The sequence below is a fragment of the Tripterygium wilfordii genome, chromosome 21 (assembly GCF_013401445.1).
Source record: "Tripterygium wilfordii isolate XIE 37 chromosome 21, ASM1340144v1, whole genome shotgun sequence".
Taxonomy (NCBI): domain Eukaryota; kingdom Viridiplantae; phylum Streptophyta; class Magnoliopsida; order Celastrales; family Celastraceae; genus Tripterygium; species Tripterygium wilfordii.
The window spans coordinates 2,337,274-2,360,665 of NC_052252.1; the positions used below are offsets into that span (position 1 = coordinate 2,337,274).

General features: G+C 36.5%; 5 protein-coding genes across 7 annotated transcripts; 1 reads left to right on the forward strand and 4 right to left on the reverse strand.

Moving 5' to 3' along the window:
* Nucleotides 1-1,005: 1,005 nt before the first annotated feature.
* Nucleotides 1,006-5,149, reverse strand: LOC119987683 (probable leucine-rich repeat receptor-like protein kinase At1g35710). Its single transcript, XM_038832605.1, has 2 exons — nucleotides 2,113-5,149; nucleotides 1,006-2,025 (listed from the first exon to the last, which is right to left on the reverse strand). The coding sequence occupies exons 1-2, from the start codon at nucleotides 5,147-5,149 to the stop codon at nucleotides 1,691-1,693; spliced, it is 3,372 nt and encodes a 1,123-aa protein (XP_038688533.1). The 3' UTR covers nucleotides 1,006-1,690.
* A 580-nt stretch (nucleotides 5,150-5,729) lies between these two features.
* On the reverse strand, nucleotides 5,730-6,153 carry LOC119989225 (protein transport protein Sec61 subunit beta-like). The gene has a single exon (XM_038834616.1). It carries the CDS (start codon nucleotides 6,149-6,151, stop codon nucleotides 5,909-5,911), a length of 243 nt encoding a protein of 80 aa, XP_038690544.1. The 5' UTR covers nucleotides 6,152-6,153; the 3' UTR covers nucleotides 5,730-5,908.
* A 2,320-nt stretch (nucleotides 6,154-8,473) lies between these two features.
* LOC119989224 (thiosulfate/3-mercaptopyruvate sulfurtransferase 1, mitochondrial-like) lies at nucleotides 8,474-16,199 on the forward strand. 3 transcript variants are annotated; one of them, XM_038834614.1, is made up of 12 exons: nucleotides 8,474-8,779; nucleotides 9,534-9,722; nucleotides 10,488-10,547; nucleotides 11,246-11,308; nucleotides 11,701-11,825; nucleotides 11,925-12,084; nucleotides 12,236-12,295; nucleotides 12,820-12,878; nucleotides 13,705-13,786; nucleotides 14,020-14,083; nucleotides 15,027-15,094; nucleotides 15,935-16,199. In XM_038834614.1, exons 1-12 carry the CDS (start codon nucleotides 8,678-8,680, stop codon nucleotides 16,028-16,030), a joined length of 1,128 nt encoding a protein of 375 aa, XP_038690542.1. In that variant the 5' UTR covers nucleotides 8,474-8,677; the 3' UTR covers nucleotides 16,031-16,199. The 3 variants fall into 3 exon arrangements, with proteins under 3 accessions (XP_038690542.1, XP_038690541.1, XP_038690543.1); XM_038834613.1 differs by having other exon boundaries at nucleotides 8,482-8,779; nucleotides 9,531-9,722; XM_038834615.1 differs by lacking the exons at nucleotides 8,474-8,779; nucleotides 9,534-9,722 and having other exon boundaries at nucleotides 10,495-10,547; nucleotides 11,701-11,829.
* Nucleotides 16,200-16,480: 281 nt separating this feature from the next.
* LOC119987685 (probable protein phosphatase 2C 55) lies at nucleotides 16,481-17,358 on the reverse strand. Its single transcript, XM_038832606.1, has one exon. It carries the CDS (start codon nucleotides 17,330-17,332, stop codon nucleotides 16,481-16,483), a length of 852 nt encoding a protein of 283 aa, XP_038688534.1. The 5' UTR covers nucleotides 17,333-17,358.
* Nucleotides 17,359-18,434: 1,076 nt separating this feature from the next.
* Nucleotides 18,435-20,896, reverse strand: LOC119990206 (casbene synthase, chloroplastic-like). Its single transcript, XM_038836083.1, has 6 exons — nucleotides 20,632-20,896; nucleotides 20,167-20,539; nucleotides 19,867-20,085; nucleotides 19,648-19,786; nucleotides 19,287-19,535; nucleotides 18,435-19,092 (listed from the first exon to the last, which is right to left on the reverse strand). Exons 1-6 carry the CDS (start codon nucleotides 20,861-20,863, stop codon nucleotides 18,778-18,780), a joined length of 1,527 nt encoding a protein of 508 aa, XP_038692011.1. The 5' UTR covers nucleotides 20,864-20,896; the 3' UTR covers nucleotides 18,435-18,777.
* Between the last annotated feature and the right edge of the window lie 2,496 nt (nucleotides 20,897-23,392).

Consider the following 23,392-nt stretch of genomic DNA (forward strand, 5'->3'; position numbering starts at 1 on the left):
GATCGATCGGACCTGCCAAAACACCTGAAAATATCATCGAGACAGATTGTATTTCCGATCGATCGGAATATTCCCGATCGATCGGAGTACTATTCACAGCACTGCGCAGTTTCGCGGAAAAGACCCGAATTCACGTGTTTCTAAGCCAAAACGACCCCAACTTGTTTTGGAAACGACATAAGAGTTTGGAGAAGTATAAAAGGGCATGAGATAGGGTTTTGGTGGAGAGCTTGGAGGCTGGGGAGCTGGATTTCGTGCTACCTCCATTGGAGAGCTTAGAGGCCACCTTGGAGCTTGGAGAAGAAGAGGATCTACAAGGGGGTTTCCTCTCTCCTTTTCTATCCTAGTTTCTATGGTTGATTTCCTTTGTTTAATGATGTATTTTGCTTCCATGAGTGGCTAGATTTCCTACTAGGGTCTTAATGTAACCAAACCTTGAAGATTCAATAAACTTGATTTTTTTATTTCTTAATTTCTCTCTCTCTTGATTGTCTATGAGTGTGATTAATGCTTTTGAGTGTTTGGCCATCATTCAATTGATTTGCTGCCTAGATTGAGACCGGAAGGAGATATCTAGGGTTTGCCTCAAGCCATAGATGACATAGGGTGCATGAACCATAGGAATATAGGTTTGTGACTTATGCAATCGCTAAATGATTTCCATAGTTCGTAATGAGTTTTTGATATATTAATCCGATTGTTAGGAATAACAGGGATTTATATTGAAAATACGTTTGATGTATCTAGGAATAGAACATTGAATAGGTTGGGAAATCGATTGTCATTATTGAGAGATGAATTAGGGATTAAGGAATCAAGGGAATTGAATTGGATAGGTGAGGTGAAGTTAAGTACCCTAGTGTTTTCCATCCTTGATTTCATATTTGTGTTTGATTTGTTTTTGTTCTTTTTAATTAGTTTAGTAAAAATCAAAAACCAATCGCTAATCCTTTTCTCCAATTTACATAATTGTAGCTTGTTTGACATTGATTTCTTTTGCCAACACATCCCTAGTGGAAACGATAATTTACTCATCTTTATATTACTTGTGCGATTTGTGCGCTTGCAATTAAATCCATATCATGTACTATACAACAATTAGGGCTACTACACTATCCCACTCAAAGAATGGTTCCCGCCTATACTACAACTCAAGAATACTCTGTACATTATCTTGTAACACATTTGTCCTGTATTTTTCCTTGACAAAATAGCAAACAGAAGGGAATTCTGCTTCTTGCATCCAGTGTTTGGTGAAGGAAAATGCTGTCTCAAAAAACAAGGGCTTCTACTGAAGGTTTTACAAACCAGATTGGATTGCTTGTAGAAAGAATCAGAATTTGATTTAAGAGGAACCGCAGTCATTGCTGCTGCTACAACCTTGGCTAACTGACATTCATAGAACCATCTCTAGAGGACATGATTGTGCAAAGACACGGTGTATGTGGAAGTGAAGTATGAGACAGTTGTTTTAGCCTAAACATACTTATCATAATTTGGTTCCCATAAATAGAGGCTGCATATAATATTGCTCAGCTGCAATGCTTATGTCAAACATATGAAGGAAATGAACAATACAAAGATATGTAAGCAATATTATTCATACTTGATGCCTTACAATGTCTGGAATGAACAATTCCTTTTAGCATAGTTTGGTCCAATCTGAATTTATTAGCCTTCAAATTACTAGTTAATCCAAACATAGTTGTGGGGGTGGATCTTGGAAACCAAATCGAGCTAAAAGTTGTTGGCAAATCATATGCATGGTTGGTCTATTTTTTGGATTAGAGTGCATGCATTGAATTGCAAGTTCCAGGATTACTTTGAGTTCATACTTAACTGCGAGCGACGGAGGTGGAAGGCGTATGTCCAAAACATCTTTCACTACCATATTCTCCTCTGCTCGAGTAGACAATAGAGACTCAATGATGTCACCTGGATGCTCTCCTTTGATCACTTCCATTGACAATACCCCAAAACTATACACATCACATTTCTCTGTTACCTTCATCATGTAAGCAAGCTCTGCAATTTAAAGGAGTTAAAAAACTGACGTTTGAGGAATGTATAATTATAGGATTGTTTAGTTGAGAGAATGATGAAATTCAATACCTGGTGCAATATAACCATAGGTGCCTGCAATTTTAGACCAGTTGGAGGAATCAGTCTTTAGAAGCTTAGCAGTGCCAAAGTCTGATACATGAGCTTCGCACTTAGAATCCAGTAAAACATTGTTGCTCGATATGTCTCGGTGGACAATCGGCGGTAAGCAATCATGGTGCAAGTAACAGAGGGCTCGGGCAACACCTTTAACAATATTCAATCTTTTACTCCAATCTAATTCTTTGGCTGTTTCTTCTCTTCTCAAATGTGAGGCCAAGCTGCCCCCTTCAAGATATTCATAGACCAAAAAAGAGTGTCGAGCATTTGAGCAAAACCCATGAAGTTTCACAATATTTCTATGCTTTATCTCCAATAATGCCTTTATCTCATTCAAGAACTCTTTTTGGAATGCATGCTCCCCATTACCTGGTGAGTGAAATTTCTTTACGGCCACAATGCCAGCTGAAGGCAATTCTGCTTTGTAGACTATTCCAAATCCCCCTCTTCCAATGCGATATGAGGCATCAAAATCATTTGTTGCTGTAATGATATCTTCGTACATGATTCTTCCATCAAATGCTGATGACATCCAAGACAAACATTTGTCATATGCATTGCTCTCTTCATCTTGAGGATCTTCCTTATTCTTTCTTCTGATGATGAAAATTCCAATGACTGCAAATACAAGCAAAAGTGCTGCTAAAAGTGGGAGTAGAATGACTAGAAATGGGATTTTAGAGCGCTTGTTAAAAGTAAAATTGTCTCTGCGTTCCACGTCACTACAAGATTGCAGTCCTTGAATGTCGCCACACAATTTTGTGTTTCCCTGGAATGCTTCAAAGCCTGCATCTGGATTAACTATGCGGTATGGTATACGACCCTGCAAGTTGTTGTAAGATAGGTCAACATTTGTCAAGCTAGGCATATCGTTGAAGCCTCTTGGAATGCCACCGGAGAGTCTATTATGAGAGAGATTCAGATTCTCCAAGTATTTCAAATCACTAATGCTTGGTGGTATATGACCAATGAGCAAGTTATTACTCAGATCTAACTGAGAAAGGTCTTGTAGCTTCATCAGTGTCACTGGAATTTCTTGGCTGAGCTGGTTATTCTTCAACCTCATGTACCTGAGATTAATCAAGTTTCCTAGCTCCTTTGGGATTGGGTGGCTAAATTTATTTGAGGACAGGTCGAGATACCCAAGGTGAGTGATTGATCCAAATTCTGGAGGTATGAATCCAGAAAGTCTGTTGTCATTCAGAAGCATCCGCTCTAACACTTTCAATTTTCCAAAAGTGGAAGGGATAGAACCAGTTAGTAAATTGTTAGCGAGATCCAAATAGGTCATGTTACTCAAGTTTCCCAAAGAAGTTGGAATCAGTCCCTCTAGATTGTTGCTGTGCAAAGAAAGCCAGATGAGAGACTTTAACTTGCCTATTTCTTGAGTGATTAAGCCGTTCAGGAGATTGTATCCGAGTTGCAGAACCTCAAGATGAGTTAATAGGCCAATTTCAGGTGGGATATTTCCACATAACTGATTATATGACAAGTCAAGAGAAATAAGCTCGGTAAGATGACTAATTTGAGGTGGTATGGAACCATTGAGTAGATTGGAGCTAAGATTGAGATATGCAAGGTTATGGAGAGATGAGAATGGAAATTCATGGAGCGTGCTTGTTAGCAAATTGAAACCAAGATCCAAATAGGTCATGTTACTCAAGTTTCCCAAAGAAGTTGGAATCAGTCCCACTAGATTGTTGCTCTGCAAAGAAAGCCAGATGAGAGACTTTAACTTGCCTATTTCTTGAGTGATTGAGCCGTTCAGGCGATTGTATCCGAGTTGCAGATCCTCAAGATGAGTTAATAGGCCAATTTCTGGTGGGATATTCCCAGATAACTGATTAGATGACAAGTAGAGATAAATGAGCTTGGTAAGCTGACTAATTTGAGGTGGTATGGAACCATAGAGTGCGTTGGAGCCAAGATCGAGATATGCAAGGCTATGAAGGGATGAGAATGGAAATTCATGGAGTGTGCCTGTTAGGAAATTGTTATAGAGATACAAATAGGTCATGTTACTCAAGTTTCCCAAAGAAGTTGGAATTGGTCCCTCTAGATTGTTTTTGTACAAAGAAAGCCTGTTGAGAGACTTTAACTTGCCTATTTCTTGAGTGATTGGACCGCTCAAGTGATTGTGTTTGAGTCGCAGAACCTCAAGATGAGTTAATAGGCCAATTTCAGCAGGAATATTTCCAGATAACTGATTATTTGACAAGTCAAGATAAGAGAGCTTGGTAAGCTGACTAATTTGAGGTGGTACGGAACCATGGAATTCATTGTAGCTAAGATCGAGATATGCAAGGTTACGGAGGGATGAGAATGGAAATTCATGGAGTGTGCCTGTTAGCACATTGTTATAGAGATCCAAATAGGTGATGTTCCTCAAGTTTCCCAAAGAAGTTGGAATCAGTCCCACTAGATTGTTGCCGTACAAATAAAGCTTGTTGAGAGACTTTAACTTGCCTATTTCTTGAGTGATTGAGCCGTTAAGCCGATTGTATTCGAGTCGCAGAACCTCAAGATGAGTTAATAGGCCAATTTCAAATGGGATATTTCCAGATAACCAATTACTTGACAAGTCAAGAGAAACAAGCTCGGTAAGATGACTAATTTGAGGTGGTTTGGAACCATTGAGTTGATTGGAGCCAAGATTGAGATATGCAAGGTTATGGAGAGATGAGAATGGAAATTCATGGAGTGTACCAGCAATACCTGCGTCTTCGAGGGAGATTTGAAATACGCTTCCATTTTCACAAGAAATTCCATACCAAGTGCATGCATCCAAACTAGTGGCATTATTAGGAGGAAAATCCCATGAAATTAGGCTCGACTGGTTTTTGAATTGAAGGCTGGCTTTCCATTTGAGAAGAGCTTCGGCTTCTTCGTTAGACTTGGAAGAAGCAACACAGAGAGAGTGATGTAACAAAACAAACAAGTGGAAAACAAGAGCAAGGGAGAGTGACTTATCCAAGCTCGATTTTGCCATGGAGTTTCTGTATATGCCCTACTATTTGCAGTATACCATATATATAATGATTCAAACTTTTAATTTGTATGTGCTCGTCTCTCAAGAGGCATTGACTAATGAGTCTACTTTTGAGTTTTCCACAACACCCTAATCTCAAGTTTAACTTGTTTGAAGGAGTCACAACTCCTGTTCATTTGGTAATATCCACAATTTTTTGTGGACATGGTCGAAGCTTGAATCTTCTGGGTAGCAAGGTGGGGTTGGAAAATTAACGGATTTGTACAAGAGTTTACAAAGAAGACTCGACTAAAAAGACTTTTTGTATATTTGTGATGGCTACTAATAAGCTGGGATTCCTTTTGAGAGGTTAAATACTGCTTGACTATTAAAAAAAATAAAATCCAATGCTAGTTGATAAAGTTCCTACAGAAGATTAAATTTGTTCCTATTTTCATTAACAAGGAAGCCGTGATTCGGAGAATCAGTGTGTAGCATACTCACAAGGAGGGACTAACAATGCTTTGTGTGTATGTGCGCGTCCACCATGAACGTTTCGGGTTTTGAGTGTAGGCACAAGAAACATTTTGAACAAGCAACAAACCTTGCAACCTCCCCATCAATTAGATCCAACTGTAAATTATGTCAACCATTTTAAAGATTCATACATAAAAAGGAAAAAAAGAAGAAGCAATTCATCTCTCATCACCTAAATGATAGTTCATTTAAAATCTGCAACACTGGATAAACTAATTTTTCTGTTGTGCGCTTTCAAGCCTATTAGCGGGCAAAATACAGCTTACCCATGACATGAAGAACAGCAACAAAAGCTATGAAACCAATGCTCATTATAAGGACAACATTCGGCGAGATCTTGAGTCCTGGAGCATCATCAGTGTAAAATTGAAGCATTGTCCCAGCTGCACCACCTGAAGCAGCCCCACCGCTGCTTGTCCTCCTCCTGCGCATGCCTGCAGCAGCAGCTGCACTTCCTCTTGGGGGACCCGCTCCACCTAAAGCCATCTCTGTAACAACCACTCAAAGCAATTAAATGCTTTAGTTCAATATTTGGAAGCACAAAGCTTCACTAAGTTTAAAATATAAGATAAACACTCCTCATTCACAAGGCTCCCCTAGTGGCGGGGTCGGGGATAAGATATATGCACACCTTACTCCACATAATATGTACATAATATGTGGAGAGGCTGCATCCAGGAATTAAACAATGGATATTTGCTACTTTTTTCAAATATAAACAATCAGCCCTTCAAAGAAAGGAAATCTTTGGCAATGCACATTACGTAATAGACTCTAATCAAGTAATCTGACAATCATTATTCAACTTAAATCAAATTCTAGAGAGTAAAGATACCAAAGTAATAGACAAACTCAAATTTCCAGTAGGCATATCTTAGTTAATAAGTGTACCAGATTTAAGAAGTACAGTCTTCTGTTTTAAAGTCAGCAGAATATATCAATAGGAAGAAAAAAAACCGGAAGGGCACCCACAGGATGAAGTTGCTACAATGAAAGCAAGGTTCAGAATTAGAATTAGAAGATATATGCAGACCTAACCCCAAATTATGGAGAGCTTGTGTCCATGGTTTAAAAATTAAACCTGAAACTCCTGTATTGTTATGAAAGAACTTTACCACCAGGCCAAAGTTTACGCTGCTTAAAAACTGAGAATAAGGATACAAAATTCTGACCCACCTCAGACCATGTTACACAACCAGTCACTTCATTTATCACATCTGAAAATGCACATACATCGTAGATACAAACCTAAATTGGTCAGATCGCATCCATATCCAATTATAAGACATCGCCCCATAAAAGTAACATTAACACCTCCCTCGTATATACAAACCCAACAAAGACAACAATCACCCCGTTCTTGATTACACCTTTCACTCTACATCTCCTCAAAACACTGTCATGTGCCATTACCTCTCCGCCAACAATAATGAGAACCTTAGTCCAAGCAGACAGTATACACAGAAAATCCAGAAACTGACAAGCCGAATTGGAGACAAAGTCCCAACCACCCTCTGCATAAAAGTTTCCCCAAGATGCCATTCCTCACAACTCCAGTAGCTCTTTCCAATCAGTATAAAGCTCTATGAATAAAAAAAATATTATGAGAAATCTCAAATTCATACTCCCCTTCCTATTCTCCATAACCCAGCAAGTATACAGGTACCCCAACAAACTTCTATCTAATCTATATTCAAATAAACGGCCCCAACTCTGGTTAGCCCAAAACTTGGAGTACTGTTTTCAACTCATCAACTACAGAGTCCTTGATCATTACATACACATGTTAAACTTACAGAGTCCTTGTTCATTAAATAAGAACGTTCTAATCACAAAGTTACAAACTCATGTATATTCTTACACATACACACATATAAATATAAATCATCTGTTAAATTACATGGTGTCTCCAGTATCTACAGAGAATCTGACTTGGAACCCCAATAACCTACTTTCAAAAAATAATCAAAGGCCACAAAGTTCCGACATTGCAAATCTTAACTAGAATCAACAATTAACACATAAAATTTTCAAATAGGCTTTCTCGCCAAACAAAATTCAATTAAAGGTTCAAGCTTTAGTAAAATTCAATCCAAAAATCTAAGTTTTACAAGCTAAAAGAAATCCTAAACCCTGGTTTGTATCATAATTTCCTCTCCTAACCATTAGAAACCCTAATAAATCAAGCACCAACAATTTTCACAGAAATTGACCCATGAAAACAATACAAATCAAACAAGAACGAGAACTTAAGGAATAACGAAGCTTTCAATAAAATTGATCCAGATCAAACAAGAACAAAATTTTTTAAGGAATAATGAAGCTTTCAGTATAACGAAACCCAAGGTGGAGGTATTAAACAAGCGTGGTGAGAGGGGAGAGAGACTCGCCTGAGTCGACTAGATTGACGATCTTAGCAACACCCAACTTTGACCTGTATCGGCTTTACAGGGTTTTTAACAGTGCAAGACCTCTTTTTATATGCAGACTGTAGAGCGAGGCCGGACTCACACTTCCAAGCATAGGCAGCCAACTATAGTACACTCGTACACATAAGACCATCAAACGTTTTGACAAAAATGCTTTAAAAACATATTAACGAATATATATATATTTTTTATTTTTATGGACTTCTTTTTTTTGTTCTTTTCATCGTAATAAACTGTGAAATCTGAATCGGATATCAACCAACCAAAGTGACTCGATTGTTAACGGAGTCAGTTTAGTTAGATATATATGTGTTTAGAATTCCATCTGAATTAAAAAAAAACTGTAAAATAAAATTAAATAATGAAAACAACTCAACTTTGTAGCATAAACATTATATGAAAGATTGCAATTTGAGGAATCAACTTATAATCGGGGTTTATTCCTATTTGATTTCTTTATTTGTCTCAAATCGTTGGCTTATTAGCTCTTCGAGTACATCAATTAGCAGAGTAGTCGGACTAGCTGCAGCGACAACTAAAGAACGGCGGAGGGGTGTCTTCTTTCTTATGGTTTGTTGAGTTGATGGCTTCGTCCCTCCTGTCAAGAACTCTCTTGGGTCATCGCTTGATTACTTCCTCTCTTTCTTTCTCACCCAAACTGCAAAATTTGACTTTTCTTTTCAATGTAAGTCCTCAATTCCATATTTCAGTCAAAACCGTTCATGGGTTTGCGTTAAATTTTTTTTTGTTTTGTATCTGGCTCTTGTTCTCTAAAGTTTTGGATAATTTCTTCGACTTTTGGGTGTTCTTTTTCGTCTGTATGTATAAAGGATCGACTTTGGTTGATGGGTTTATATTTTTGGTTATTGATTGTTGGATGAGTGGGATTTTGAGTCGTTGATTGTGTCGTTTGGATTGGTTTGACTTCAATTTGGAGTTGGGTTTTACTAAATTGGGTGCTGTCTTGTGTTGTTTGTCTATTATTGTTGAATTGAACCAACCTCTTGTTTTCTTTGTTTATTATTGTTACCAATTGAATTGTTGTTGCAGAATGCTTGATTGTGTTGCCTCCGCTACTGATGACTTCATCTCAAAACAAATTCTCTTTACTTATAGAGAAACCTCTCTAGCGAATAATTAGTGATAGTAAACTATTGTTGGAGCTTGGATCATATATTTCATTCATTGATATTGGGACTCTTGTCTTTGCACTTGGGTTCCAAACTGTCTGTTGTTTTGTTTGATGAGAGGGGTCCATTTGCTATCTGCATACAATTGCAAGCTGGAGATGATTGGTTGCACTTAATTCTTGCTTGTACAAATGAAGTCCACTTACTCTTTTTCCTTTTCAATTAGCTGTTTATAATGAATTGATATTCAGCTATGCAAGCTGCAAGGTTCCTCATGTTGTTTTATTATTTCCCTTTCATGTGTAGAAGAGACCTCTACACTTGCAAGCTCACCCAGCAGTCTCTACAGCATTTGCGACATCTTATCGGCCAACTCGTGTTATGGCTTCCTTAGGAGTTGTGAAAAGAGCTAATTTCTCAACACAGTACGTATCAACTAATGAACCCATTGTTTCTGTTGATTGGCTCCATGCGAACCTCCGGGAGCCTGATATAAAGGTACCTGCTCTGACTTCCCCACCTCCCCCCCCCCCCCCTTTTTTTTTTTTTCATTCTATCCTCTCCTCTGTTGCTTACAGATAATACAATTTGTTCATACGTGGAGTTTGATATATACATATATATACCCTTTTTTTTTGTTTCAGTTATATTCTAGATTTTAAAGATTTATTGTTGAATAGTACGCAGCATCCAGTAGGAGGTCAAAAACCATGATAACAAAGGGTTGGTTTGAGTTTACATTTGTCCACTTGATAACATATGAGATGTGGAGTGGGTGGTTTCCATGAAATCTTGCTGAAACTTTTCCTTGTTGAATTAAACTGTTTACTGGTATCCAATCACTCATGCACCAAGACCTGGGTCTGTGATAAATTGAAGAAGCTGTACTTTTGGTACTGTTGAAACAGATGATTCAAGTAGAACTCAATAGCTGACCACAACATTGTTTGGATGATTAGTCTACTCAATCTGTTGCACTTCATCATCTATTACCTCTTCAGAGTCCAGGTTGACTTGGACATCAATGTGGTGTAATGATGACTTTCTGAATGCTCATGGCTGGTGAGATACTCAGAGTTCTGACTTGAACTTTGTCCTTCAGCAGCTCAAATTTCACATACTTATGATAGCTAACATAAAAATGTTCACTTGGTGTGGGGTGTCAAACACTAACAGCCAAACCTTTATGAAAATTTCATTCTAACCAGCCTTTTAGTGCCACATGTTGGTAATTATTATTTCTTTTGGTTTTATTTTATTTAGGTATTGGATGCATCGTGGTACATGCCAGATGAGCAAAGGAATCCCATTCAAGAATATCAGGTATTCATAATCCTTTTTATTAAAGTCACTTTTCATATGATTGTACATATGTTTCCATGTCGGCCCTTTGTTCATATTTCTTTGCCCCAGTTTTTGTTTTGGGAAGTTCCAAAATATTGTCCATTTTCCATGTCAGTTTAATGTTTTTGAAAATTTAGCAGCTTTCTAAAGTCTCCATTTACAATTTATAGTTATTGGTTGTGTGCTTGAAGTTCGTGAGGGCCCAGTCTCCATTGAGTAATTCTTTCGAAGATAATAATGCATATGTCAATCAAAGGTTATGTCTCCTAAAAAATTTATAGTTCAGAGATGGGAAAAGAAAGGAGGGAATGATACTCTCCTATTGATGTGACAAAACAATTATTACCTGCAATATTGTATAGATGTGAGAAAATGGTGATCAAATCACATGAGAAAATTGATAAGATTTTGAGACTTCTCTTAGTCTTGGATTGTAAATAGTATATATGAGAATGACAATTTATTAGTTTCCAATTGGAACCTAGTTACCTAGATAAACTTTAGAGTTTAGACTATGACTACCAAGTTTCAGTTGACTTTTTCTGGAGTTTTCTTTCATCTGTTATCATTTACTTGATACCCTTTAAAATTTTATTTCCCTAAAATCTTAGATCTTACATTGACTCTCTCAGCTTCAAACCTGATCCATTTGGTTGAATACATATTTCAATTGACAGGTTGCTCATATACCTGGTGCTCTTTTCTTTGATGTGGATGGAATATCAGATCGAACTTCAAATGTAAGATTATGTTTCTTTTTCTGATTGACTTCTCTGATAATTTATTTTCCAATCCACGAATGTACTTGCCTGGATTAATATTTTTGTTTCTCTTCAGTTATTTCAAAATTCTGATTGTTTCCTTTTTCTTTTCTCCTGACCACTCTGCCGCCACTTGCACTCTATTGTTGTACTTTTTCTCTAACATTGTATTCCCCAATGTATTTAAACACACTACATTTCTTTTATGAGGTGGGGACAGAGTGCCGGGGAGGAGTGTGATATTTCCTATCCTTTACTCTTATTCTTTAATTGCTGGATATAAGCCAGTGCTTGCTTGGCCCCTTAAATGAGTAATTCTAGTTTTCTCTTATTTCTTTATCTATTATTTAAGAGAAAATGATTTGCACCAGCTGCCGCACATGTTGCCATCTGAGGAAGCTTTTGCAGCAGCTGTTTCTGCTCTTGGCATCGAGAATAAAGATGGGTTGGTTGTTTATGATGGGAAGGGTATTTTTAGTTCTGCACGTGTTTGGTGGTAAGTTTCCTGGCTGATAATATATTTGTGTTTCCTAGGGTTTATTCATTTGATAGTTTTTTGATCTAAGCTAATATGCATTCCTCTTCAAATGAAAAGGATGTTCCGAGTCTTTGGACATGATAGAGTCTGGGTTTTAGATGGAGGCCTGCCAAGATGGCGTGCTTCCGGTTATGATGTGGAATCCAGTGCTTCTAGTGATGCTATTTTGAAGGCGAGTGCTGCCGGTGAGGCGATTGAAAAAGCATATAAGGGACAGGTAGTAAGTTCACAACCTATTTTTCTTTTATTTGTAAAAGAAACTATTGAAAATTCATGACTAGTAAAACATTCATCTTGCTGGTTGCTGTTTCATTGAGTCATAAATTGCGTAATCACCATCTCAGCCAACGTTTTTCTTTGTACTGCAGACTGGGCCAATCACTTTCCAGACAAAATTTCAGCCACATCTTGTCTGGACCCTTGAAGAGGTTGGGTTGCATTTGCTTCAGTTATAAATGCTTCATTGGTGATGCATTTGTTGTTTCTTCCTTTGAAAATGGTTATTAATGTCTTAGAATTTATGAAAGGATATTGTCTGACTCTACGGATATGTTTTTCATAATTATGATGCATGATCAATAATCCATAATTAGGGAGTACTCGGCATTTTTTTAACCTTTTTCAGATGCAAGCCTTTTTATGCATTCTTGTAGTTGATGTGAAAATCACAGGGGTCTGCAAGACTAACAAAGTTTATGCACAAAAAAATATACTACTGAATTAACCCATCATGCAACATACTTTGGTCATCTTTTGCACATCAAAGCAAAAGATTAACACGTATTGACTGTTACTAGTGTTGTCTTGTATAATGTAGAGGTAGTTGTGCAATATTTGTCTGAAATAGCCAGGCATGAATGACCACCAAAAGTTTCCTCTATGCAAAAGTTTTGGTGGAAATCGTTCGTCCATCTTTGGCAATGAAGGATACTTCTCTTGTATGTTTTTTCAGGTTAAAAGAAACATCAAGGAAAGAACTCACCAGCATATAGACGCCCGTTCAAAAGCCAGGTGCTTGTATCCTTCATATTACGTAATCGTTTATTTCTTTGAAATAAGGCATGAGATTATATCCTCAATTTTTTGAGGGAGGGGGGATCAAATTTATTGTGATTGGTTATTTCTTGTTGTATTAGTTATGCTTTATGTGCCACAAGTGGTTTAAAGGTTTTATTTTTTATTATGTGGCCACATCATTACTAGGATAAAAAATGACTGACAGTTATTTTCGTTAAGCATTGAAATATTGTATCTTGTGAATCTTCATTGGAAATTATATAACAAATATTTTCTTTTGCATTTCTGGAATATTGCATGTCTTCTTTGCGCTATAGGGGGCATTTAAAATTTTGGATGGAATCATTACATGAGACATACGTTTCCAAAGCCACAGGCTGTTTCCTTGTCTTTCAAATAAATCCACTGAATACATCTATGTCAGCCTAACCTCCGCTTTATCCCACTATTGCCAACTCCCTAATTTTGTATATGTTTGATGTAGATAAGGCTATTGTGTTTTTCAGTTGCAGTGTTAAACTCATGTCCCGTAGTAAATGGCATTTTCAAGTTCTATGTTGAAGCATAGATTGTTGCTCATCATTTTGTTTTGCATATCATAATTGTCTAAATATTTAGCGTTCCTATTGCAACTCCAACATAGGGTCCAAATAAGTATCAAATTGATGTCTTTTGATACAAATGCAGATTATGTTATTGATATTTTATCAACTTGCCTCACCTGCTATAACAAACATGAGATACGGCCTCATGCCTGGGGGGAACTCATAGTGAACCACTTAGCTTATTCGATTCCCGTATTTGTCTGATGTCCTTGCAGGTTTGACGGTGCTGCACTAGAACCTCGCAAGGGAATAAGAAGTGGTCATGTACCAGGCAGTAAGTGCATTCCATTCCCTCAGGTAAACAATTGTGTAATTGGATGGTACAAATACATATTTTTAGGATCCCAACAAATCGGCATCGATTCTACTCTTGGATTGACATCATTCCTATTACCTTGCAATTTTATTTTCCATTTATTTGCACTGCATGGAGATATTAGATGTTCCCTGTAGGTGTTGCATCTACACAAAGATATGCTAAAGTGCACTGCATATAAATTTTTATTACCTTTTCCTATGTTGCTTTGCAGCTATTGGATGCTTCGCAAACCCTCTTACCACCAGATGAGCTTAAGAAACGATTTGACCAAGAAGGTAAAGGCCTTGCATCCTTAATACATTATTTTCCCTGAAACAACATCATGCTGAAAAGAAATGGAATTAAGTTTAATAACTTTGTGATCATTACTATCTTACTTGTTAATCTCAGTAAAGATGCACATCGAAAATGGCTAGTGAATTCCCATGTACAAAGGGAAACTAGGCTATCTATACTATTATTAATAAAAAAAGGTAAACAACTCTCATGCACAAGGCTCCCATAGTGGGCAGAGTCGGGGACAGGTAGGATGTAATGCAAACCTTACCTCCGGAATTAAACATGTGACCTCTAGGTTGCACCCTTGCAACTCCACCACTGAGTCATATGTTCACATGTTATAAGGCTATTATTAATAACAGTGATTAATGCTAGTAACATTGCGCCTGCCCAGTAAAAATTAAAATTAGTACCACTGTACCAGTGGCCTCAAATAACACTTATTTATTTGGCTCTGGAGATTAGTCATTTTGAGCCTCTTATTTCCTTCATATTGCCTGTGAGCATGATGTGTAGGGCCCACAAGCACTGAGCAGATTTAGAATCTCTCTCTCATCCATTGGAAAATTGAGGGTGATTAGTTTGGCTCAGCCAATTGAATCAGGCGTCATATTTATCTTTTGATGTGAATTGACATGTATTGTTTATCCAGTTCCAGTTTCCTTCTTTTGAGGTTCCTTGCTACTTGACTAATTGATTCATAAATCATACCCCTTTCCTCGTGACTGTTGGCTGGCTATGTATTAGGATTGCATGTAATAGTGGCACTGGCAGGATTTTACTTTTTTGAATTCATTCTCATAGGAAAATCTTTTCCAAATCACAACTTGTACCACTTATGTATTATTATTAAAATTTGCTTAACTTTATAAACTTTTGCACTGTAGTAGGGTATATATTTGCCCAAGAAAGTTTAGTGAACTGCATATTTTCTTGCAGGCATCTCATTGGAAAGTCCTGTGGTCACTTCTTGTGGAACCGGTGTAACTGCTTGCATTCTTGCACTGGTATTTATCTCTTCCTTTCTTATTATTATTGATCAACTTATAGAAGTTTTATGTCCATGCCTTGTTATCCATGTATTGATTACATATTTCTATTTTTTTGTATAATTTGGAGTTCAAGCTAATCGAATATACTTGCACATCATGCTGTTTTCTTTCCTTCTTTTTTTGTCGACTAAGGGGGTTACTGATAGAGTCAGATACTAGAGTCAGTAGCGAAAAAGACATGGATGGAAGTGGTGGAAAACAATATGAACACTTAGCAGAGAGTTTTGCTTTAGATAGGAACGAACGACGTAGGAGGATCACATGGTGGAATATAACACATAATTTTTCTTATGGATTTGTGTTGCCGACTCCAAAATTTTTGGCAATAAGGCTTTGGTGATGATGAGTCATTGACACGGTGACCTTCCACTATCCACAAATCCATGTGAATCTATACATATATTTATGAAGATAAAATGTGAGCTATCAGAAGTCATTCAAGCGCTTTTAATGCTTCTTTTAGTATTTTGTATAAATAAATAAACACATTCGCTTTGCCACATGCACATGCACTCATTGAGATGTAGATATAATGATAATACATAATTTTATTCGTGTGTGTATAAATGACAGAAACTCGCCGAGAATGCACATATGGATGTGTATATTTGGTTGCCCTGTTGGTGATGATTTAGATTACTCTGTTTCTTTCTGTTCTGCTTCTGTACTGTCTATTGCTTGATTACGGGAAATAATATATCCACTTGCTTTTTGAATAAGTAATTCAGATAATCTGGAAATTTCAGAATTCATGCTCAAATACATATTGCCTAAACAAAGTGTGGAAATTTGCAGGGTCTTCATCGTCTTGGAAAGCCTGATGTCGCAGTTTATGATGGATCGTGGACCGAGTGGGGAGCTCATTCCGACACACCAGTCGACACTTTGTAAATCTTAGTTGGAACTATTTAAGTGTGAAAGTAACCTTATTTTGAGTGTGAAGACTTTCGGATGGAAATAAGTGTTGAATAAGGAAGTGAAATGATATATTCATGATGAATGTTTGTAAAACAAAAGCAGTTCTGACTTATAAAAGCGGTGCCTAGAAATGTAAAACAAAGACACAAGGTTTATCATATGTTTCAATCTCTGAGAGAGTTTCTTAAACTGCTTCAGGAAAATAATCTGATGTAATTCTTCAGCAAAAGAGAGAGAATCATAAAGATAGTAATTCAGAACAAAGAAGAAAATTATCAAAATTTTGATGTATTGATACCATAATGAATAAGTACTAATTCAGCATTGCTTGAATAACACAATAACTGAATCAATATACAATTGACAGGCACCGCTGTGCTGTAAGCTAATACAATGTGTTCTGTTACTAGTGCTTGCTCTGCATCATGTCTTGAGGGATTCTATCATCGCAACCACCACTGTGATGTCGTCGTACTTGCCCCCGTCATAATCCTGTCCCGCTGCCTCTGCTGCAATTTGAAAGGGAGACAAGTAGTCCTCATCGAGCGAGTTCTCCAGCGCAATGGAAGCGATCATACAAGCATGCTGCTCTGGCCATACACTCCCATCAGTTTGTTCAAACACCTCCACAATCTCAAATGGATGAATGTTGTCGAACACCCCATCAGTACCAGCAACAATGATATCACCAGGCTCCAAAAAACCGATCTCAATCACGTCTGCACACTCCGGTCGATCACTCCTCACATGGTTCCCCAATTGATAGGGATGATTAAATCCATGCTGCATTGTTGGTGACCGAAACAACAATTTATTGTCTCTAAAGATCATGAACCCGCTATCATCCACATTCGCTGCCTGTAATATGTGATCCTCCCGCAATGTTAGAACACAAGCAGTAGAAGAACCTTGAGCCTTTGTGTTTGAATAGGCCTCCTGTAAAACACTCTTTGGATTAACAGCTCCAATTTGTTCTTTATCCAGAGCCACAAGACAATTGGACATGAGTTCTCTTGCGTATATGCCCGAATCGACAGCATGCCTAGCCCAACCACCAACTCCATCAGCAATTCCAATTGTGTTCTTGTGCTCACAGATGAAGTGGGCATCCTCTCCTTTAGGGTTTAATTTGTTGTTTTTAGGAAAGTATGAAGACCCAACAACCATCTTCAATTTCGTTTTGGGTCTGTCAGGAGAAGAACTGCACACAAGCTCATCGTGTTCGTCGACTTCGGTGACCTCGAATCTACGGCGTCGTTTGTTTGGAATCATCATCTTGTGATCAGACAAGAAATTTCAGAATCGCTGAAACCCAGAGAACCCCAGAAGTGGAATCTCAAAATTTGAGAACCAAACGGTAGTGTTCTCAGCAATCCGGAAACCCAGGAGTGAAATTGAAAATTCCTTAAAAAACCGAGAAGCGAAATCACCAGAGAACAAAGAAAACAAATTCAAGGATTGATCAGCCAAACAACAAGTAATGAACAATCCTTGAATCTCTGAGACATCTATATAACAGCATTGGCCGGACGGAAGTGTTCTCAACAATAGGGGAAACCCAGAATTGAAATCGAAAATCCTTGAAAACCCTAGAAGAGAAATCACCAGAGAATAAAGAAAACAAATTCAAGGATTGATCAGCCAAACAACAAGTAAAAAGCAATCCTTAAACCTCAGAGACATCATATAGCGGCTTTGGCGCGTGAAGGGTTTTTTTTGTGGACAAAACCACCCTTGTCATTGTCCTGCTAGGATTCGGGCAAAATTTGAAATTATCAAATTTACGGTTATCTCCTTCTGATTAGGATAGAAAAACGGCGACGTTTTACAACAATAATTTTGACAAAATTCTTGGCATGTCTGGAATGTCTGGAAAATGCATTTTTGGGTGAAAAAGTTGTTGGTACATTTGACTAGCCAAGACAGATACCTAATTGGGGGTTTCTGTGTATGTGGTTTTTTGTGTGTTCTCGACTGATTTAGAGTGAAACTTTGTCAAATCATGTTCTTTAACCAGAATTAAATGGATTCTTTGTTTTCCTTTATCAAGTCATTAGATCGTCCAAGAAAATATTTGAATTCTCAATCAGTTTTGATTTGATGCAGCAGGGATGCTCTTGAAAAATACATATGAAAATGTATTCTCAAAATTCCTCTGCTACTTATATACTCTGCCTTATCTAGAGCATATAGCCTTGATTGAGGTCAGGACTGTGAGCCATTAGTCTAAACAATCTTGAAATAAAATAAGTCTGTGCTTTTAGAGTATTCTATGTTTTTCTTCTTTCTTTTAGGTATTAACACAGTTGATACCTTTGATTAATTTCCATTTTGAGGTAAATCAACAAAAAATAAGAACATGTAAGCCATCGAAGAGAGGCTTTTTCTCTTCCTTGATTAATAAAATTCCAGGCTAAGCCCTTTTCTTTAAAAAAAAAAAACAAAAAATAAGAACATCAACCAAAGATAAGTAAGCTCGATATTCCTTTATTCTTATAAAAGGCGGTATTTTTATACTAAATTTAAATATAAAAAAAACTATGGAAGAACAATATCCAACTCAAATGGCAAAGATTCTCACCCGTTGACCTGAGGTCAAAAGTTCGATCCCTTCCAGCTTATTTATAAAAACAAAAATAAAAAACTGAAAATTCAAATACCACTAACAATACAATACATGATGAGTGAAGTCTCTATCATCTTATTGTAGAGGACTGGTATCACTTGGCCTCTATAGCTTCTTCTTCCATTGGAATGGGCTCGAAGAACAATGACTTGATATATCTCTTCAAACTCTCACAATTGGTGTATTTATCTTCACCCTTGTAAAGGCTGTCAATGACACGCGCAAGATTAACGAACCTGATTAGGAGATCCATGGAGACAACAATTGGTCTCATGCATTCTTCATTTACATCTTTCCATGCACTTGCAGTCGTTTTCTGAAAGTTTCTTACCGTCTCCTCCTCAGATAAGCCATATTGCTTCATATAGCACTCGACGCCGGTGGCGACATGGTTCCTCTTTTGCTCATGCTACAAATACAAGTTATTGACATTGTTTGTTACTATTAGTGGGATAATAATGCGAATACATAAAATGTACGTACGTAATATGTTATATTGCAATCAGATCCCCTTGAAGTTTGTTCTCTCACTATAAACACAGTACTCTTTGGGGGATCTAGTTGCATATTACCCTAATATAAATTTATTTCTCTATATCATACCACCCGTGATGTTATGTCATCCATCAGACGACAAATAATTTGCGCAGCCTTATCAATCTTTGGAAATCCTTTTAGCCACTCAAAAGCCTCCATGGTTGCAATTTCTTCCATTCCAAGGAACGATGATATTGCAACTGCATGATAACCACATGAAATTAGGGCATTCTCCATGTACTCATCAAATGATGGTACATAGCCTTTGTTCAGCCACTCTGCCTCAATATGGTATGCCTTCATCATTTGTTTTAGCTAGTAACAAACACAAGTATCAATGTGAGATATACACAATCCTATAAACTAATTACTTATTATATATATATATATATATATAGATATATAGATATATAGTTATTATGCGTACCGCATCCCTTGCATAAGATACACCATAAGATCTGCCTTCACTTTCTAATTCAGTCTCAAATTCGCCGTAAAGATTCAAAAGAGTGTTGTAGAGGAATTTCATGTAGTCTGGTAGTTGATCAATAGTACTAATGTCCCACCTACAAAATTAGGGAAATTCTTATGCACGTCAATTCTACAACACATGAAAAGAACCATTAAACGTGGACATATATCAAACCTCTCAATTGCATCTATCAATATTCGAAGTTCGTCGATGGTAGCATAGGAATCGTACGTATCATCCATGATTGACATCAATTTCATAATTTTGGTGAGGATTATCCGAGCACGTCGGTATTGTGGCTCAAAGTAAACAGCAACAGTCCACATATAGATTTCTGCGATTCTAGCTCTCGCATAAGAATATCGCGAAGCGAGCTTCAAATCCTCGAACCACCTACAAATGCATCAAACTAAATTAACTTAAGTATTCTTCTAATGAAATTACAATTGACTTGTGTATGTCGATTAGGTTTACCTGGAGACCTCGTTAAGTTCTTGTTGATGAAGTAATTGTACGCGATTGAAGTCTATTTTCGCAAGCTTGAGTAGAACTTCATTGTGAGACTCCAATTCTTCATAGAAGGAGATGTATTCCCTTGATTTAATTCTTGGTATGGCAAAGTGAAAGGGATGTTGCAAGGCAACGGCTATATGTTTAGCAAGATGAGACTCACATTGGCTAGCCAATAGGTCAAGTTGTGCACTTGTGTAAGCCAGGGCTTGGTCTAAATTATCTTCCCCATGTAGGCTCAAATGGGCAGCTTCATAAAGGCTTAGAATCCCATTGACATCATTAGCTAGGCTCTCTTTGAAGTTACCGTCATCGTTCTTGAATTTGTTAAACACCTCTACACATCATAATCAAACCCTAACAAGATCAAACTTCAGGGGATCTTATTTCAAGATTGTGTTTCATAAAAATGGAATTTTGTTTACTCACCGGAGGACATTTTGAAGCCATGTTGTCTAAATACTCGAAATACGAGTGACACGGTGTATAGATCGTAGTCACGATCATCAAGGTTGAGTTTAAGATTGAAAACTTGATTCATTTGGTCTCCAATCTCACTCTTAAATTGATACGATACACCCAAGCGACATAGTGAGTCGATCAATTTCACTTTTTCAACCGGATCAATCGCAGGGTTAATTAGCATATCTTTCACTTGCATTTTCAGCTCGTCCACTTGTTTCGTGTATGACTTGAATGCCTACAAGAATGAAATTTAATCAAAGGTCATATAGTTTGAGAAATAGGAACCATAAAATTGACAAAATTGAGGGCATTTCGGATTTGGATAAATCCCTAAACGTGAAATTTGCATCTCCAATACCCTAAAATATATTAGTAAGTTACAGATCGAGAATATAGAATCATCCAAGTGGAAAAATTCATCCTTAATTATCACCTTGAAGAATTCAATTAAATCTCCTGGAGAATATTGTTCATGTACTCTCATAAAAGTCATGGGTTCCCTTGAATTTTAGAATCTAGAATTTTAATTTGACGACCCATATGATACCAAGCCATCTCATTTTTTTAATAAAGTCAAAAAACATATATGAAAAGAATGATGTGACACTATTTTGTTTTAACCATTGGATAAAAGTAATTTGGGTATTTTGTCCCAATAATAACTAATAGGGATAGAGGGTTGGAATTATTCCTGGAATTTCATCAGATCTACACCATCCAATGCAACAATGCATTGATTTGACAACACTACATCCACACCATTCAGGGATAGGGGGGCTGGAATTATTTCAGGAATTTCACAAGATCTACATCATCCAATGCAACAATGCATTGATTTGATAACACTACAACCACACCATTCAATGGTGTAGATATGGTGGAATTGCTGGAATAATTCCAACAAATCCTTTTCCCACCATTTAATGGTGTAGATCTGGTGGAATTGTTGGAATAATTCCAGCAAATCCTTTTCCTAACTAATATCGTCCATATCAATTAAAATCAAAGGAAAACATGACAAGAGTCAACAAATTCAAACACATTAGAGATAGCATGAACACTGGAAACAAAAGAAAAAAAGATCGAAGCGAGAGATTTGATTCTTACTAAATCATTTGAGCTGAAGGAAGCAAAATCTTCACAAACCCACACTGTTTCTGGAAAATGCCCCAACGGGAGTACAGTGATGATTCCTGCCATTAATTGAGTTTAGAAACGATGGATGAATTTGTAGATCTTGTGTAAGTTGTGTGTTTATCTAAAGACTTGTCAAATTTGGAATTTATAGGCACAAAAGGACCCAACAAATTATTGGGGTAGACTCAACTCGTGGACCAATTTTCTTTAAGAAAATTGGATTGTAAAAATCATAAATTTATAGTATTTAGAATGACGAATGTAACGATATCTTTTTTTTGCGAAACAAAAATCAAATTCAGTATGAAAAATGCATGATGATTCTAGATCATCAAATATACACTCAAAACATTTTATTTTTGTTTTGAACAAAAAAATATCATTGGATCCGTCATGCAAAATACTACTACATATTTATAATTTTTCAAAATTTTTTAAAATTTTATAGTGCGCAGGCCGGATCTCCCAATGAAATGGTTGAAAATTTTGAAAAATGATATTATTTGCTAACACACATTGAATACAGCTATTACGCATTAAATTTGTGGTTGTAAATTCATTAAAAAAAAAGTTTGTGGTTGTTCCACAAGAAATGAAAGAAAAGACAGCTGGGACAAGTATTCTCATTGTGACTTCCTTATTTAATACTAAGAGTCTGTTTGGTAGAGCAAAAATATTGATTTTCAATGCTGGTGGAAAAGCTGGAAAAAAAAAACTGAGCCTAAAGCTGCCAAATATACTATGAGGTGTTTGGTGAAATAAAAATTGAAGTTAACGGAAAAACGGTTGAATTAAAGTATTATAATATTAGATTTTATGATTTTAATACTTAATCTAATAAATATAATTTTTATTAAAATTGTTTTTGTAACAATAATTTATAATTTTATCATTAAATTTAATTTAATAAATATAATTTATTATTAAAAAAAAATTAAGTATATTAGAAAAATTTTTATATCAAAATTGAAAATAATTTTATTAAGTAGAAAAATATAAAATATTATAATATTAAGTAGAAAACCATATATATATTATTAAAATTGTGAGGCCCACATCAATTATTATAAAAGTTTAAAAATATAATCATTACGTGAGCCCCACAACTAAAAAAATTTAAAAAATATATACTAGGCGGATCCATCTAGAGAAGCTCCTACACGGAGCTTCTCATATTACAGTGGAACCACTACAAAATGTGCAGCGGTTCCGCTGCAACCGCTGCACCGTTTGGTGTAGCGAAACCGCTTTTGGTTTTGTTGTACCAAATAGACAGTAAGATTAGGAATTAAATGGGTGCATCTAAATACACACAGTTTTTACTAAATGCACATATCCACTGATTTCAAGACTCTCGTGACCCTAGATACTGATCGAGATGTAGAACGATCAACTCATGTTCGTGCCATTACCAATCTGACAAACATTTTATTGAGATATAATATAATATAATATAATATTTAATATTTAATTATTTGTAGTGGATGTATTTAATCTCTCATTCTCAAAACACAAACTTAAAATATGCACCAATACAGATTGATTATATAACACACGAAATTTACGAAGTCCTTAAAAATCGGTTAAG